General features: G+C 46.8%; 1 protein-coding gene across 2 annotated transcripts in view; it reads right to left on the bottom strand.

Annotated features, from left to right (window-relative positions):
- Nucleotides 1–19,196, bottom strand: part of EFTUD2 (elongation factor Tu GTP binding domain containing 2) — a 45,956-nt gene that overhangs the window by 4,732 nt on the left and 22,028 nt on the right. For both annotated transcript variants that reach the window (XM_010353997.2, XM_010353998.2), the window contains 10 exons: nt 17,561–17,685; nt 13,364–13,427; nt 12,877–12,967; nt 9,996–10,131; nt 8,728–8,855; nt 7,785–7,978; nt 5,155–5,266; nt 4,628–4,768; nt 3,802–3,903; nt 1,515–1,597 (listed from right to left, as the gene is read on the bottom strand). In XM_010353997.2, coding sequence (XP_010352299.1) covers nt 1,515–1,597; nt 3,802–3,903; nt 4,628–4,768; nt 5,155–5,266; nt 7,785–7,978; nt 8,728–8,855; nt 9,996–10,131; nt 12,877–12,967; nt 13,364–13,427; nt 17,561–17,685 — 1,176 coding nt within the window. The remainder of the gene's footprint in view (nt 1–1,514; nt 1,598–3,801; nt 3,904–4,627; nt 4,769–5,154; nt 5,267–7,784; nt 7,979–8,727; nt 8,856–9,995; nt 10,132–12,876; nt 12,968–13,363; nt 13,428–17,560; nt 17,686–19,196) is intronic.

A 19,196-nucleotide genomic window follows, 5' to 3' on the forward strand; every position in this document is an offset into this window, starting at 1 on the left:
AAAAAAAAAAAAAAAGACAAACAGAGCCTGGACAACAAAGCAAGAGACCCCATCTCTATGAAAAATTAGCCAGCCAGGCGCAATGCCTCACGCCTGTAATACCAACACTTTGGGAGGCTGAGGCAGGTTGATCATGAGATCAGGAGATCAAGACCAGCCTGGACAACATAGTGAAACTCTGTCTCTACTAAAAATACAAAAATTAGCTGGGTGTGGTGGCACTCACTCCCTGTAGTCCAAGCTACTCGGGAGGTTGAGGCAGGGGAATTGCTTGGACTCGGGAGGCAGAGGTTCCAGTGAGCCGAGATTGAGCCACTACACTCCAGCCTGGGCTACAGAGTGAGACTCTGTCTCAAAAAAAAAAAAAGCCAGGTGTGGTTAGCACACCTGTAGTCCCAGCTACTTGGGAGGCTAAGGCAGGAGGATCACTTGAGCTCGGGAGGTTGAGGCTGCAGTAACCCATGGTGGCACCATTGTACTCCAGCCTGGGTGACAAAGTGAGACTCTGTCTCAAAAAAAAAAAAAATAAATAAATAAATAAAAATTAAAAAAAAAAAAAATTTAAAAAACAAAACAAAACAAAACAAAACAAAAAACAGGCCACAGTATCAGGGGCAAGGTAGAACAAAAAGGGCAAAGGGCTCATCTTCTTTCTTTCATTTCAATCTACTGATCTTTATAAAAGTAAGGTTTAAGCTGGACGTGGTGGCTCATGCCTGTAATCCCAGCACTTTGGGAGGCCGAGGCGGGCGGACTGCCTGAGGTCAGGGGTTTGAGACCAGCCTGGGCAACATGGCGAAACCCCATCGCTACTAAAAATACAAAAAATTAGCCAGGTGTGGTGGTGCATGCCTGTAATCCCTGCTACTTGGGAAGCTGAGGCAAGAGAATTGCTTGAACCTGGGAGGCAGGGGCTACAGTGAGGCGAGATCGTGCTGCTGTACTCCCAGCCTGGGTGACAAAGTGAGACTCTGCCTTCAAAAAAAAAAAAAAGTAAGGTTTAAGCTGGACATGGTGGCTCACATATGTAATCGCAACATTTTGGGAGGCCAAGGTGGGAGGAACACTTGAGCCCAAAAGTCCAAGACCAGACTGGACAACAAAAAATAAAAAAATTAACAGATGGCATGGTGTGTACCCACAGTCCTAGCTGCTTGGGAGGACTGCTTAAGCCCAGCAAGTCGAGGTTGCACTCCAGCCTGTGTCAAAAAAAACCCCAAAAAACAAAAAGCGAGTAAGGTTTGGAGTAAACTTTTAAGATAGTTATTTTATAGAGGTGAAGTGGCAGTTATGAAACTCCTCTAGGGAATATCCAAGGTGAATAATCTCATGGCATTGCGTTCAAAGGCAGAAGGGCTGAGAGGGCTGGAGTGAAACTCAAGTATTGTAAGCACCCCCCATTCTGAGATGTAGAGGTCTCTGCACAGTGCTCACGGTGGGGGTGGAGGTGGAAGATAAAGGAGAGAGAGTGTCCTGGAGGCTGCAGTCCCGGGGACACTGTGCTCCCAGCTTACTTCTTATTAGGAGTTTCAGCAAAGCACTTGAGGGAGGATGTTTCTACCACCGTCTCACAAAACGTGACAACTGGGTCAGCCACCTGGGAAATAGAAAATAAATTACTGAAGCGAGGTCTAATTTTGTTGGAAGGGCAACCATTTACCTAAGGGAATTCAGAAGCTCCCTTGACACTACCTCTGTGAAAATCCCAACTGCCTTAATCAGCACAAGTGACAAGTACAACAGCAGGTTAAAAGAGCTGTCCAAACCATCACCAAAAAGGCCGAGAAAATTTACTGTAGTAAAGAAATTAGATTCCTGAGCCAAGAATAAGTGGGATATCAAACTAGGGCCTTAATTCTAGTCTTCTCAGCATCCGTTTGGCCATCCACCACCATTCACTGAACAACCCCCATGGGTCTGACAGAGCTGGTGCCAGAGACCCACTGGTGTGCACCCGTGCCATTCTCAACCCACAGCGTCTGAGTGAAGCTCTGCCCTGAAGCCCCAACATGGTCTGCTGCCCAGGAAACCTAGTGTTTTCTACAACACCAGTGCTTTCTAGATACATCAGGAGAGGAGTCTAAGAGGAGTACCGAGGGTCTCCACAGGGCCTTGGAGAATATATGTCTCAACTAGGACAAGGAGGCCAAGCAACACACGGTTTGAGGGGCTACATCAAGGTTTGACAAAGAATCTGGGAGGCCGGGCGCGGTGGCTCAAGCCTGTAATCCCAGCACTTTGGGAGGCCGAGACGGGCGGATCACGAGGTCAGGAGATCGAGACCATCCTGGCTAACACGGTGAAACCCCGTCTCTACTAAAAAATACAAAAAAACTAGCCGGGCGAGGTGGCGGGCGCCTGTAGTCCCAGCTACTCGGAGGCTGAGGCAGGAGAACGGCGTAAACCCGGGAGGTGGAACTTGCAGTGAGCTGAGAACCGGCCACTGCACTCCAGCCCGGGCGACAGAGCGAGACTCCGTCTCAAAAAAAAAAAAAAAAAAAAAAAAAAAAAAAAAAAGAATCTGGGAGAGACAGTCCCCACTCTCTCCTTGAAACCACCCACTCTGAGACCTAATCACCACCCATGGGTTAATTGTGCAATTACTTCCCTAACAAAGCACCAAGAATAAATTTGGCTTGGGAACTTTTATTTTCTCTTTTTTTTTGAGACAGAGTCCCGCCCTACCACCCAGACTGGAGTGTAATGGTGCGATCTTGGCTCACTGCAACCTCTGCCACCCGGTTTCAAACAATTCTCCTGTCTCAGCCTCCCAAGTAGCTGGGGTTACAGGTGCCCACCACCACATCGGGCTGATTTTTGTATTTTTAGCAGAGATGGGGTTTCACCATGTTGGTCAGGCTGGTCTTGAACCCCTGACCTCCAGCAATCCAACCACGTTGGCATTTCAAAGTGTTGGGGTTACAGGCGTGAGCCACCGTGTGTGGCCTGTTTTATTATTTTTCAATGTATTTATTTTTTGAGACAAGGTCTTGCTCTGTCACCCATGCTAGAGTGCAGTGGCATGATCATAGCTTACCGCAGCCTCGAACTGCTGGGCTCAAGCAATCCTCCTGCTTCAGCCTCTGGAGTAGCTGGGACTATAGGTACAAGCCACCACACATAATTTTTATTTTTTAGTTTTTTGAGACAGGGTATGACTCCACCTCAAAAAGGAGAGCAATGGCATAATCATTGCTTATTGCAGCCATGACCTCCTGGGTTCAGGCTGGAGAGCAATGGCATAATCATGGTTCATTGCAGACTCGACCTCCTAGGCTCAGGTGATCCTCCCACTTAAGCCCCCGAGTAGCTGGACTACAGGTACATGCCACTGCACTTGGCCAGTCTGCAGAGATGAGGTTTCACTATGTTGCCCAGATTGGTCTCAAATTGGGCTCAAGCAATCCTCCCACCTCAGTCTCCTAAAGTGTTGCGATTACAGGCATGGACCACCATGCCCGGCCTGCCTAATTTTTTTATTTTAATTTTTGTAGAGACAGGGTCTCACTTTGTTGCTCAGGTTGGTCTTGAATTCCTGGCTTCAAGCAATCCTCCCACCTCGGCCTCCCAAAGTGCTGGGAGTAAGCCACCAAGCACGGCTGTGCCTTGATTTTAAATGTATGACACAGCAGAAAGGGGCAAACCAGTTCTCAAAAACCTTCCCATATAAGGAGCAACAGATCATGGTTTTCACAAACACATGTACTCTTTCTTCCCTTGGAGCTTCCCAGGAATTCAAGGATTTGGTCACTTGTGAAAGTCTGGATTGTGAACCCAGCTCCCGGCCAGATATTGCTGTACCTTGATGTCTATCTCTGAGTACATCTTCCGCAAATCATGCATCACACAGTCCAGGTAGAGCTCCCCAGTGCCCAGGATCACATGCTCGCCAGACTCCTCCACCTGAAACACAACAGTCCTGGCAGTCACAGCCTGGATTCTCTTATGCCAGCAAAAACACATACAAACAAAATCAAGGTCAGAGCCCACAAGAAGGTGCCTATCAGAAACAGCTACTATTTAGCATCTGTTCCAGTCTCTTCAAGAAGGTTCAGTGAGGAGCATCTGCCTATGAGTGGGTCCCCAAGACACCAGGACCACTCGGCACGGTGCTACTAGGTGTGAAGTCAAGGATTTAATTCCCATCTTAATGATTTAGGTCAAACTCTACCGTACATCCATGGATGTAAGCTAGCCCTTTAGCCCTCCTGGCCTGCTACCTGGAAAGGTACACTGGCAGGCTCATAGTGTACAAGGATCAGAGTAACAACTCACTTTTCCTTCTCTTCTCGAGAAAATCAATTCAAAGTATACTCATTAAGAAATATATTTTTTCCAGCTAAAGACATCTGGGGAACACAAATACACACACACACACCACCCCCCACACCCTTGTCCTACACCCCTCCAATTGCCCCCTCCTGCACAGGTCTTGTTTTATGACACACACACACACACACGGGTCTTGTCCTGCCTTCACGTGACAGCCACAGGCTGGGATTGCTCCTGACATAGGTTGCTGGAAGCAGCAGATCACGAACACCTGATGGATGTGAAGTGGCGTGGAGCTCCGCCCATTCAGTTGGGGACAGTGGGGCTTGAGGGCTGCTGCAGGTCATGGGCATACCTTGGTGGTGAGGGATGGATAGCTCTTGTTGACCTTGCGCAGGCCGTCAAGCATCTTGGGCAGCTCTGAGGGGTTGACTGGCTCCACAGCAATCTTGATAACAGATGTGGTATTGAACTTCAAGGGCCGGAAAATCTGAGCCTGAGATCCAAAGCACAAACGATTGAGGGCAACTGACATGAGCAGGCACAGAAAGTGCAGAGGTATGAGAGGAGAAGAGGACTTGCTTAGGATCAGACTATGTATTCCCCAACCAGGAGCCTCATGCTGAGTGGGGGTAACCCGAAGGGCCATTTCTTCCCAGGTATTCCGGCAGAACAAAGAGAGGAGGAAAAGAATAAAAGGCACCTGTCCTAATTCATCGCATCTGAGCTGAGTACAGGGAGAATCCAGCAGGGTCATATCTAGAAGGCTAAGCCTGGAACCAGGACATGGCAATGACTCTGGATTAGTCCCGTTTGTGCTTATGTGTGTCCCTGGGACCATCGAGCTTAAGCTAACCCAGTTGGTCTTTTCAGCAACTCTACCTCCTCATTGCCTCGGGGTTCCGTTATGGTTGCTGTCTTCACAATTGGTTGATCAACACCTTCAATCAAAACCCAGTTGCCAGCAGGAACGCGGTTCACCTCGATGTGGTACCTGAAGCAATATCCAATAAGCAGCAGTGAAACTTAGGCAGAGCATTCATTCCCTAATTTTTTTTTTTTTTTTTTTGAGACAGGATCTCACTTTGTTACCAGGCTAGAGTGCAGTGGCACCATCTTGGCTCACTGCAGCCTCGAACTTCCAAGGTTCCAGTGATTCTTCTGCGTCACCCCCCAAGTAGCTGCGACTACAGGCACGTGCTACCATGACCAACTAATTTTTGTACTTTTTGTAGAGATGGGGTTTTGTCATGTTGTCTAGGCTGGTCTTGAACTCCTGAGCTCAAGCAATCCTCCTGCCTCAGCCTTCCAAAGTGCTAGGATTACAGGTGTAAGCCACCACACCCGGCCTATTCCACAAAAATTTACTGAGTACTTGCTGCATGCCAAGAGCAGAGGTAAGCAAAACAGATCCATTCTAGCAGGGGAGAGATACAGTAAACAATTATCCATACATGTATGTGGTTACAAACTGATGAGTATCACGAAAGAAAAGTACAAGGTATTTCTGTGAGGACATAACAGGAAAATCTTATTCCAATTGCAAGCTCATGGTAAAAAGCTGCTGCCCAAGGTGTCCACTGTAAGGGGCTAGCAAAAGCATCATAGAAGGCCAGGCGTGGTGGCTCATGCCTATAATCCCAGTGCTTTGGGAGGCTGAGGCGGGCAGGTGGATCACCTGAGGTCAGGAGTTTGACACCAGCCTGGCCAACACGGTGAAACCTATCTCAACTAAAAATACAAAAAATTAGGCGGACGTGGTGGTGCACACCTGTAACCCTGGCTACTTGGGAAGCTGAGGCAGGAGAATTGCTTGAATCTGGCAGGCAGAGGTTGCAGGGAGCCAAGATCACGCCATTGCACTCCAGCCTGGATGACAGAGCGAGAAAAATAAAAAATAAAAATAGGCCAGGCACGGTGGCTCACGCCTTTAATCCCAGCACTTTGGGAAGCTGAGGCAGGCATCACAAGGTCAGGAGATCGAGACCATCCTGGCTAATATGGTGAAACCGGTCTCTACTAAAAATACAAAAAAATTAGCCGGGCGTGGTGGTGGGTGCCTGTAGTCCCAGTCACTTGGGAAGCTGAGCCAGGAGAATGGAGTGAACCCAGGAGGCGGAGCTTGCAGTAAGCTGAGATCGCAGCCACCGCACTCCAGCTTGGGCGACAGAGTGAGACTGTCTCAAAAAAAAAAAAAAAAGCATCACAGAAAACTTCTACTTTCCAAGCTCTTCCATATTCTGCCTTTTGGCATTTAGGGTAGATCTGACAAAAGGGGCCATCATTGAGGTAGAGTAGCCACCTTAGGGAACACAAATGTCTTGGTTTAACTTGTCAACTGGGAAGCCAAACTCATAAACTGACGAGTAGCCCAGAGGCCCAAGCTAAGTTTGACTCTGCAGATTGGGATGCTGCAAGGTATCCAGTGAATCCTTCTCTCTGGTCAAAGCACAGACAGTGGAGGTTGGGAAACAATTTCTTTTGGGAAGAAACACAAAGATTATGACTTAAGGAACACAGGAAAGGAAATGGAAAGAGGGTCAAAATGAATAACAATGGAAATCTTGCTACAAAAGTTCATACAAGCTTCATGCTTTCTTTTTTTTTTTTTTTTTTTTTTTTTTTTGAGGCAGAGTGTCACTCTGTCGCCGGGGCTGGAGTGCAGTGGCCGGATCTCAGCTCACTGCAAGCTCCGCCTCCCGGGTTTATGCCATTCTCCTGCCTCAGCCTCTCCTGCCTCAGCCTCCCGAGTAGCTGGGACTACAGGTGCCCGCCACTTTGCCCGGCTAGTTTTTGTACTTTTAGTAGAGACGGGGTTTCACCATGTTAGCCAGGATGGTCTCGATCTCCTGACCTCGTGATCCGCCCGTCTCGGCCTCCCAAAGTGCTGGGATTACAGGCTTGAGCCACCGCGCCCGGCCGCTTCATGCTTTCAAAAGGGACTTAAGACGGCCTGTGGTGGCTTACACCTGTAATCCCAACACTTTGAGAGGCTGTGGTGGGAGGATCACTTGAGCCCAGGAGTTGGAGACTAGTCTGGGCAATATAGTGAAACATTGTCTCTACAAAAAAATTAAAAAATTAGCCAGACATGGTGGTGTGTGCTTGTAGTTCCAGCTACTTGGGAGGCTGAGGTGGAAGGACTGCTTGAGCCCAGGAGGTGGAGGCTGCAGTGAGCTGAGATTGTGCCACTGCACTCTGGCCTAGGCAACAGAGTGAGACCCTGTCTCAAAACAAACAAACAAATAGGGCTAAAAAAAAAAGTTCACACAAGCCACCTAAAGTGCAAAGGCAAAGTTTCTGGCACTATTCCAACAGTAGCTGCCTTTGGCCCCAGCAAACCTTGGATAGGAAGAACTAGAAGTCAATAGCCCTGCTAATAGAGAGCCGCTTTAACCCCTCTTGCACAGAGTCTTGCAACTACTTTCAAGGAGGATCACCCCTTCTAGCTCCTTGGGGGCAGTCCCTGGACAGACAGCAAGGCATACCCCTGGAGCTCTGGTTGGCAGTACCTGGCCACAGAGATCCAAAGGCGGCCCACTGTGCATATCTGGGAGTCTTCTTCATCCTCCAGGGTGTAGTTCTCCCCCAGTACCTTCACAGGCTGCCCAGCATGAATGGTGCCACTCAGCACCCGGCCAAACGCATGAAATTGGACTCCATCATCTGTGCTGTACATCTTAGTAGTGTGGCACATCAGGGGGCCCTGGAAGAGGGGACAGGGTGTAGCTTCAACCACATCTACCCTCCGGGGAAGTACTACTCCCCGCCATCTTCCTTGACAGCAAGGACATGAGCTCTATGAGGAGCTAGAGAAAGATGAGGCAATCTCATCTGCAAACTATGTTGTATCCCATCCCTCTAAGGAGGCTGAATAGGAGACATGGCAGAGCAAAAATATTCTCTTCCTTTTTTCTTTTTGGGAAGATAAGAGCATTGAGGAAGAGATACAGATTTAAGATGGCAGACCGGCACTATTGACAAGATTGCCTACTGTCCCAAATTTCCTCTTAAGATGTAACTCAATCCTCAACTGGCTGTGTATTTATGACGAGAAACTAGACAGCCTAAGAAATGGCTGGGAAAGATGTTTTTAAAAGCCAGGACTGACAAGATTAGCTACCATTTGTTGAATCTTTAGTATCTGCCAGGCAACATGCTGAACACAATTGTAACACTTCCTTAATCTTATTTAAATCTCATAACAACCGCTCACATTTTATTATGCTCGTGTTATAGACCAAGGCCTTGAGGCTCAGGAAATGTGAGTAATGTTCGCAAGGTCATGGCACTAGCAGCGGTAACATCAGGCTTTGCATTCAGGCCTGACTGTGCCCATGGGGATGGGGAGGCAAGGGTGGGGAAGAGGGTATGACTCCTGTGACCAGAAATCAGTATCCTCACACAGGAAAGGAAAAAAAAAAACCAGAGAACCGGGGAGCCACGTGCCCTTACATCAGGGTCACAGTCACTCATAGCCTCGCCGAGGTCGGAGTCCACACCGCCCGTGTAGGTGTGCTCAATCTTCGGCTTGGCGCCCACCTTTGGAGAAGGGATATGCTGCACACACATGTCCACAAAGCCTGTGGATGGAAAAGAGAAAGCCATTACTACATGCCCCCCGGGGAGCACGAGCAGGAGTTACTGAACCATTCACAATGGTCAGAAAGCTCAAAGTGCGGGGACTAAAAGCTCTGGCACTATGACTCTAGGGGCAAAATTGATAGCCTGTTTCTGGGAACGTGCTGCTAAAAGATTTGGAGTCACCCTGATGCTGGAAAAGAGCAAGAAGCAGGTATCAGTGGTACACGGTTCCTTGGAACTCCGCTGACAGCAAGTTTAAAGTACGTCGATCTATGAACTTTTATTGGCTATACGCATTTACATGGAACGAAATAAGCACCCCATCTAACACCTACTTAAAACAATTCCTGACCTGACTCCCATTGAGAAACACTGCATGCATCTCTATTCAATAAGTTACCCGTTTTCCAAACACATTAATAAACCACACAAGTGGGAACCCCCGTGAGCACACTGGGATAGGCGTGTCTGCCTTCAATGGTATCTAGTGTGTCAGACTGGTGGCAGACCAAAATAAGCTATTAAAACTACGCACCTTGGGGACCCAGACACCTAATTCCCACTGACCTTAGAATCAGAGACTGCTGAGAAGACCCTCAGCCATCACCCTTTACACTTCCTTGATTTTACAGATAACAAATTAGAGTCACGATGAATTAGGTGGCTTGCCGAGGGTCATCTCATGGAATGGCCAGGGCAGGATCGAGACAGACTCAGGTGGTTTTTTCAACCAGTCCAGTGTCTTTCTGCTGATCACCTGCCTTCTGTGTAACTAACCAAGTCTCCTAAATCCTAGCCTAGCACTTTTTGCACTATTTCATACCACCCAAGCATCCACGTTCCCAGCTGCCCCCTGGAAAATACACCAGAACCACAGAGCCTGCCTCCCTATCTCATTTACTTGAACACTCCTCCTGGCAGGAAAATGTAATTCCTTTTGGTTCCCAAGATAGAATGTGTGCCATCATCCACTAAGGAAAGCCGCTAGGAAAAACATCAGTGTTCTGCATCTCCATCTGTAGTTTGTTGAAAAGATCCTCAGACCTCTGACCTCCATTGCAGTGTGAGAAAAAGTTGCTGTGATACCTGTGGCAGGGCACGAGGATGACAGAGTTAAGGGGCCACAAGCACGTTACTACCTGTGAACTCGCCGAAGAACTTTTTGCAGACCAGCCTGAGCAGGGGGCGGATATTCAGCTTCAGCTCCTCCTTCGTCAGGTGGATGCCAAGCTCATCTAGGGTCCGTGGGAGGCTGGTGTCCACATCACCCACAACCTGTGAGGGTGTAAGACACCATGTCAGCTGTAGTGAGAGCCTGAGCATGGTGCTAGAGGGAGACAAGGAAAGGCCAAAGAAATAGTTGAAGAACTCCTGCACAAGGCTCTCTTCTATGGAGACAAAGGTCTTGGCAAGAACAAAAGTTTTGTTTCAGCGGCATCTCTGCTACCTACCCTTCAAACCATAGGCAAAGCCAACTTGGTTACATCCCCATCCCAGCTAATAAACCAAGCACTCAGATTGATTACTCCTAGTGCTGCCCCCTGGTGTCTGAAAAGCAGCATCTCATCCCACTCAGGAACTCCCTCACCTATTAAATAGAAGTCTATTTACAGACTTCTCAGATTTAGAGGATCATTGTGCACTGGAAGGAACCAAAAAAGGTCACCTGGCTGTGGATCCTGTCAGGGCAGGGCCAAGCTAAATCATCCTCAGCAGACTCAAGGTCTCTACTGAGGCAGGCTCTATAAATTTTTTTTATTAATCCATTCTAGTCTGACATAAGATACTAAGTATTTTTCAGCACTAATAAATTTTAATTGCTGTTTTATCTTGTTGCTAGGTTTTGCTGTTTTGTCCACTGGAATGGCCACACATATTTTGTGTATGTGTGTGTCCACTGTGCTTATTAAACACCTGCGTATTTTATTACTGTCTTAGGAGAGAGGTCTGTACGAAAATTCCTGTAATTTTTACCCTTTTAGTCCTATCTTTTAGGGAGTACAAATTCATATAAATGTCACGTTATATTCTTTTTTTTTTACAGACAGGGTCTCACTCTGTCACCCAGGTTGGAGTGCAATGGTGTGATCATGGCTCACTGCAACCTCCGTCTCCCGGGCTCAAGTGATCCTCCTGCCTCAGCCCCCCAAGTAGTTGGGACTACAGGCACGCACCACTACAACAGCTAATTCTATTTTGTGTGCAGACAGGGCTTAGCCATGTTGTGCAGGCTGGTCTTGAACTCTTGATCTCAAGCGATCTGCCCACTGGGACCTCACAAAGTGCTGGGATTACAGGCGTGAGTCACCACATCTGGCCAAGTTATATTCTTTGCTTCTCAGCATTCCACATGCTTAATTAAATCCTTACCATTTCCTGACAAATTATTTCAATCTGACAAGCATCACATATTGTACAAACAGTTATGAAAGCAAAGTTCATAGGAACATGCTTTGTTTGTTTTTTTCTGAGACAGGGGCCACTCAGGCTGGAATGCAGTGGTGTGATCATGGATCACTGCAGTTTTGACCACCAGGGTTCAAGCAATCCTCTGGCCTCAGCCTGCTGAGTAGCTAGGACCACAGGTACACACCACCACTCCCAGTTGATTTTTTTTTTTTGAGACGGAGTCTTGCTCTGTCACCCAGGCTGGAGTGCAGTGGCATGATCTCAGCTCACTGCAGCCTCAGCCTCAAGAGTAGCTGGGATTACAGGCATAAGCTACTATGCCTGGGTAATTTTTGTATTTTTAGTAGAGATGGGGTCTTGCCATGTTGCCCAGGCTGGTCTTAAACTCCTGGGCTCAAGTGATCCTCCTGCCTCGGCCTCCCAAAGCATCTGGATTACAGGCCTGAGCCACTATGCCCAGCCCAGACATACTTTTAGTGGTTGTAAAGTGGTTCATTTTATGGGATGTACCATCATTCATTTAATCAGATTAAGGAGCATAACTGACAAACATTTAACTTACTTCTTGTTTTTTCCCTTTTCCTGCTGTTACAAACAATGCTATAAGCTGAGGTGGTAGACTCCTGCCTGCAATCCCAGCACTTTGGGAGGCCAAGGCAGGAGGATCACTTGAGGCTAGAAGTCTGAGACCAGCTTGGGGATAACGGCGAGACCTTGTCTCTACAAAAAAGTTTTAAAAAGTTAGCCAGGCATGGTAGCTTGCATCTGCAGTCACAGCTTCTCAGGAGGCTGAGGTGGGAGGATTGCTCAAACCTAGGAGTTTGAAGCCGCAGTGAGCTATGATCGTGCTATTGTACTCCAGCCTGGGTGACAGAGTGGGACCCTATCTCTAAAAAACAAAAACAAACAACAACCAAAAATGCTATAAACACTTTGATTTATATAAGTAGCCAGGAGGACTTTCACAATTATATCTGTAAGTTAAATTCCCATAACTGAAATGATTAGTTCTAAGTGTCACATTCTTCTCAACAGTCAAGATATGTTCATAAACCTGCTCTAGGAGAAGACTTTTCTTTCATACCTCCTCCCTTTCCTTTGATTTTTTTTTTTTTTTTTTTGGAGACGGAGTCTTGCTCTGTCGTCCAGGCTGGAGTGCAGTGGCGTGATCTCGGCTCACTGCAACCTCTCCCTCCCAGGTTCAAGCAATTCTCCCGCCTCAGTCTCCTGAGTAGCTGGGACTACAGGCGCCCGCCACCACACCCAGCTAATTTTTTGTATTTTAGTGGAGACGGGGTTTCACCATGTTGCCCAGGCTGGTCTCAAGCTCCTGAGCTCAGGCAATCTGCCCACCTCCCCTTCCCAGAGTGCTAGGATTACAGGCATGAGCCACAATGCCCGGGCCCCTTTCCTTTGATTTTAATAGCACTTGGAGTACTACAGTGTTCTGGATCTAGAAGATTACTTCTTGAACAATTGGTGACCAACAACCACCCTTATACTTAAGAGAAAACTGAGCAGGTTTAGGGACAGAGTGAAGTGTGAGTTCACCAGCTCTTCCACACTGTGCTTATAAGAGCAGATCTGCCCAGTGTGGCCTGACACACTCACCTGGGCGAGGATCTTATAAAGGGGCTCCAAGATAAACTCCACGAAACTTCTCTGGGAGCTGCTAGTTGGGGCCTTTTTGGTGAACTTTCGCCTAAAAGGAAAAACAAAGAGTTCTGAGTGACCCGGGAGGAAAGCCACTATCGCTGATCCCAAGAGGCACTGTCTAAGTGCTGAATCTGAACAGCAGCCCAGGGGAGGAATGTGTGTTGTGACTGTAAAGTTTCCAGAGGCAGATTCCTGGAAGGATACATGGTTATGACCCTCCTGGATGCCTGAGCTGGGCTGTAAAGACTTCAGGAGAAAAAGTCTCTCACCAGATCAGAGCTTAGGAAGCCAACCCATTTAGGGGAGGAAAGACAGTAGTTTACGTTAAAAAAAAAAAAAAGTAGGTATTTTAATCTTTGAACTCAGAGAATTTCTCTATCTCTTCTCACTTACTGGGTAAATGATCACCCGTCTGGAAAGTCACGTCCCATACTCTACTTACGTCTTAGGGTTGAAGTAGATGTCACCCCAGAGTCTTTTAGCAAATTCTTGGTAATTAATGTCACCTATGGGAGAAGTCACACAATTATAATCTACCTAGCAAAGTGTTGTTCAAAATTCTGTTTCAGGTGGCACAGGTGGTTCGTAGCTGAGAACTTCTACCACTTTCCTTTCCAGGGTCCACACATTCCCTTCTAACCAGACAGGAAAACGGGGACACTGAGGCACAAAGTAGGACAAGACTGGTCCAAAGTTGACAAGGCTGTGCTGGAGCCAAAATGAGAACCCAAGCCTCTCCATCTCCACCAAGCACTAGGATTGAACTATGGACAACAGCATGTGTTACATGTTTTCCTTTGATGGAACAGGGTCACCTACTGTGTGGCATCCTCTATCTGCGTCTAAACCCTGTCTCTTCTGGAAGGAGAATTTAATGGTTCTTTCACCCTTTCCTGATGTAGACAAGCTCAACTCTGCTGCCAGTGTGGGCCACCTTCCAACTGCAGTGTCACCATAAGGCTCTGGCTAGCCCCAGGCCTCAAGTAAGCAATTACTCAGCCCTCTCAAGAGAAAACACCAAAGCCAACCTTTGGCTCATCTTTTACCAATTAATATTTTTAGTTCGACTATAAACTGCTAATCCTGGTCAGACTATACCAGACAAGTATGGCTTTTAAAAGTCAAGACATTGGGTAACATTCAGTTAGACAAGTGATACCACCAACTACCTCCTGGATATTTCTATCCAGATGTCAGACTGTCCCCTCTCCCCTTGTACGGGATAAAGGGAATGCATCAGCTTTTTCCTAAAGCCACATTCCCCTTCAGACTTCTCTGTCTCCATCAGTATTGTTATCACCAAAATTTCATGTAAACTCAAAATCTTTTTCTTCCTTACTCTGTTAATTACCAAATTCTCCCCTTCTTTCCCACATTGTTAGTTACTGAGGCTTTCCTTCCTCTGAACCACTGAATGTTTATGCCCTCTGTTAATGCACTTACCATGTAGTATAATCACTGAACCTTTTTTCTTTGAGACAGAGTCTCACTCTGTCATCCACACTGGAGTACAGTGGCATAACCTCAGCTTCCTGAAGCCTTGACCTCCCTAGCTCATGCAATTCTCCCACCTCTGCCTCCCAAGTAACTGGGACTACAGGTGTGCGCCATCACGGCCAGCTAATTTTTTTTTTTTTTTTTTTTTTTGAGACGGAGTCTTGCTCTGTCGCCCAGGCTGGAGTGCAGTGGCGCAATCTCGGCTCACTGCAAGCTCCGCCTCCCGGGTTCCCGCCATTCTCCTGCCTCAGCCTCCCAAGTAGCTGGGACTACAGGCGCCTGCCACCACGCCCGGCTAATTTTTTTTGTTTTTTTTTTTTTTTTTTTTTAGTAGAGACAGGGTTTCACCGTGTTAGCCAGGATGGTCTTGACCTCTTGACCTCGTGATGTGCCCATCTCGGCCTCCCAAAGTGCTGGGATTACAGGTGTGAGCCACCGGCCATGGCCAGCTAATTTTTAAAATTTTTTGTAGAGACAAGGTCTTACCATGTTGCCTACACTGGTTTTGAGCTCCTGGCCTCAAGTGATCCTCTACTTTGGCCTCCCGAAGTGCTGGGATTACAGGCACGAGCCACTGTACCTGGCCTGAACTTGAACTCTTCTCCTTGGTTAAACATTCCACAGTTACCTGAACAGGCCATGACTAACACCACCTGCCTCTGTGCCTCTTTTTCCAGCCCTGCAAGTCTGGAATTTCTGGCTTTCTACTCTCTATTTGCCCAAGTCCCGTCTCCTTCCCTCGGCTTTACCTGCCTCCAAGCTATTGAGGCTGACCCCTACCCCACCCCTAAGTTCTCTCAGCTGTATCTGCCTACAGTAGATACCTGGTACTCAGCTCACACTATCACCTCACATTGCCAATCATCATTCTGTGGGATTCTGTCCATCCACTGGATGAAGTTTCTAGAAGTCCGAAGTTGTTCATCATGCCTTATTATACTATATTCCTAGCGAGAGCACATGATATCAGTTTTGGGAGTAAAATATAAATGGATTCTAGTTATAGCTCTATCAATAAGTTCTGTGACCATGGGGATAGTTTCTCTCCATGTAAAATGAAGAGGAAGGACTCAATGATCTCTTCAATATTCCCTTCAGTGCTGACTTTCCAGAAGTCTACACATGACTTTCCACCATAATGCTGCTGCAGCCCAGCCCATAGCTAGCTCTGGCATAAACTAACAGTGGGTTCAAAGGATGAGAAACAATCTCGCCCAAGGCTGAGGATCATTTTCAATCAGAATTGGAATCATCTCTGCATTATAATTACAAAAGGGTCTTGGATTCTGCTTCACATGCTCATACAATGGACATTCAGAAACACATAAACTTCTACTGGAACTCTGTTCAATTTCATTTATTGTCCAGCTACCCATTTTTAAAAAACAGCCATCTGGAAATAATTGATATATATATCTAATAAGAAAATGGTCAATGGTCCAATGCTGTATGAAAAACACAGATTATATATGTATACAGGTGATCCTTGAACAACATGGTTTGAATGTCTTGGGTCCAATTATACATGGATCTTTTCCCCCACCTCTGCCACCTGAGACACCAAGACCAATGCCTCCTCTGCCTTAGCATGCTCAATGTGAAGATGACGAAAATGAAGACCTTTATGATGATCCACTTCCACTGAATGAACAGTAAATGTATTTTTTCTCATGATTTTCTTGGTAACATCTTCTTTTCTCCAGCTTACTTTATTATAAGAATATAGTAGATAGGCCGGGCACAGTGGCTCATGCCTGTAATTACAGCACTTTGGGAGGCCAAGGTGGGTGGATCAAAAGGTCAGGAGTTCGAGACCAGCCTGACCAACATGGTGAAACCCTGTCTCTACTAAAAATACAAAAATTAGCTGGCCATGGTGGCACGCACCTGTTATCCTAGCTACTCAGGAGGCTGAGGCAGGAAAATTGCATGAACCCGGGAGGCGGAGGTTGCAGTGAGCTGAGATCGCGCCATTGCACTCGAGCCTGGGCAACAGAGTGAGATTCTGTCTCGGAAAAAAAAAAAAAAAAAAAAAAAGAAGTAAAATTTTCTTTTCTTGTTTTCTGAGACAGGGTCTTGCTCTGTTGCCCGGGCTGGAGTGCAATGGTGCAATCATGGCTCACTGTAGCCTCAACCTCCTGGGCTCAAGTGATCCTCCCGAGTTGGGACTACAGGTCAGCGCCACCACGCCCAACTAATTTTTTGTATTCTTTTGTAGAGATGGGGTTTTGCCATGTTGCCCAGGCTGGTCTCAAACTATTGGGCTCAAGTGATCCGCCTGCCTCAGATTCCCAAAGTCCTGGGATTATAGGTGTGAGCCACTGCACCCAGTCAAAAAAGACCGAACTTTAATCCTCCATTTTTTTTTCACAAGAGCAAAGGGCTCCATGCTGAGAGTGCAGCAGGACAACTGACTGGCGAGGATAGAAACACTGGTGCTCCACTGCCTACTGGTCATGAGACCTCTCACGGAGCCTGTCTGCTCGACCCTAAAAACGGTGTAACAGTGACTTCCCTCTAAGGAACTGTAACATTGAACATAGGCAAGACTCTCAGTGCACGATTCCTATTGGAATCTGAGGTAACTGAGGAAGTGCAAAGATGAAGAGCCAGGGAGTCTCTCACAGTGGGAATCTGGTCTTAAAGATCTGGTGTTGAGGCTCCAGGAACCCATGATATTATGCGGCTGGGCATGTCAGCAGAGGCCTGTAGATGCTGGCTGCAAGGTCACCATGAGTTCTCAATTAGACCCATGAAATTGATGTCTGCCTCCATACGGCTGGCTAGAAGCACTAACGGTGAGAGAGATGTTACCTGTGAGGAGGTCTGAAAGCGCCTGTGGGCATGGATGATTCCTGTTTTACAAAACCTGTTTCACTCTAGGAGAGACTTTTATTCCTAAAATGACCTCCTTCTTCTCCCATGTCCTCCTATTCACTTTTATTTTTCTATTATTTAGAAACCACTTAGCCTGAAGAAAGGGTCTCAAGGCCAGAAAGACCCCCAGATGTGATAATAACAGGTGATAAGATGTTCCCCCAACAGGGTGCTCTGATATGAAGCCAATTTCTGAGCCATTCAGCAGGAAAGGCACACAGGACTCAGGGGAAGCTGGTGAGACAGACTGCCAGCCAGCGCTTACCAAAGGTGTCGGCGTAGATCTTGGCAAAGGAGCCCAGCGTGAAGCAGATGCTGTACTGGGAGCTGGAGAAGCAGACGTTACCCAGGAGTGGGGAAAGGATCAGGTTCTCATCAGTGGAATACATGCTGAAACAGAGACAGTGGTAAGCACAGTGCCAGGCTGTAGCATCCCAGATGCACTGCCAAGGGGAAGGGCAGGAACTCAGTATCACAGCCACTCTCCAGTCCTCGGAAGGGACTTGTGCAGGACACTTAGTTTTGCCAACAGCCTGGTCCAAGAATGTGACATGATGGAGCTGTTCCCTAATTCCCAATAACAAGCTGATTTCCCAGAGTTGGGAACATTCTGTGCAATCTTGGAAAAGTTAACTGCACCAGACAGACAAGGGGAAACCTAGAGGACAGAGACAAAAACCTTAGAACACAGGAAATGAATCTAATGTGATAAGATAGAAATACAGAAATACATTTGAAGAAAAACCTCAATTTCACAAATATAAGCAGACATAAACATCATTTAAAAAAGAGAAAAAAAAGGAAAAGAAGAAAAGCAACTCTGCTCTTTACTCTCACTGCCACACTCTTTATTCTTTTGTGTTTGGCTTTTACAGTGTTAAAACTTTCAATCTTAAAAGCCATGCACAAACCACAAGTATCTGAGTTCACTAACATTTATAAGAAAACCAGTTGTACAAGGGGATCAAATCCACAATCTTAGCCTTACTGGCACATTATCTTATGGAATTTCCCAATACAGAAATAAAGGTATAGCTTATAAAGAACAGCCCTCTACCCCCAAGTTATGCTCCCTAGAGGCAACTGCTTTCAACACTTTTAAAGCTGCTTTTAGAGTATTTACCTTCAGATCTCTAAGTAATATGTTTATGTTGCTTTTTCTTGCTTAGAGGTTCTTTTGTTTTTGAGACAGGGTCTTGCCTTGTTGCCCAGGCTGAAGCACAGTGGCAAATCACAATTCACTGTAGCCTCGACTCTCAGGCTCACGCAATCCTCCCTCCTCAGCCTCCCAAGTAGCTGGGACTGCAGGCATGAAGCACCAAGCCTGGCTAATTTTTGTAGAGATGAAATACAAATGCCATGTTGCCCAGGCTTGAACCTTGAACTCTTGGGCTCAAGCAATCTCCTGCCTCGGCCTCCCAAAGTGCTGGGATTGTAGGTATAAGCCACTGTGCCTGAGCGCTTGTTTAGAGGTTTGAAACATGACCTCTTGACTTCCTATTTTATTAAATCAGGTTAAATGTAGCCCTATCCCACCTCCTGCCTTTTTTTTTTTTTTTTTTTTAAAGGGACAGCGTCTCACTCTGTCACCCGCATTGGAGTGCAACAGCACAATCATAGCTCACTATAAGCCTGAACTCCTTGGCTCAAGTGATCTTTTTGCCTCTGCCTCCCAGGTAGCTAGGATTACAAACACATACCACCATGCCAAGCTAATTTTAAAATCATTTTTTGTAGACAGAGAGTCTAGCTATGTTGCCCAGGCTGATCTTGAACTCCTAGCCTCAAGTGATCCTCCCGCCTTGACCTCTCAAAGTGTTGGGATTACAGGCATAAGCTATCACGCTCAGTCTTTTTATTAAAAGATATTTGTCATTTCATTCTTTGGACTCATGGTGTCA

The sequence above is a fragment of the Rhinopithecus roxellana genome, chromosome 19, assembly GCF_007565055.1.
Source record: "Rhinopithecus roxellana isolate Shanxi Qingling chromosome 19, ASM756505v1, whole genome shotgun sequence".
NCBI lineage: Eukaryota > Metazoa > Chordata > Mammalia > Primates > Cercopithecidae > Rhinopithecus > Rhinopithecus roxellana.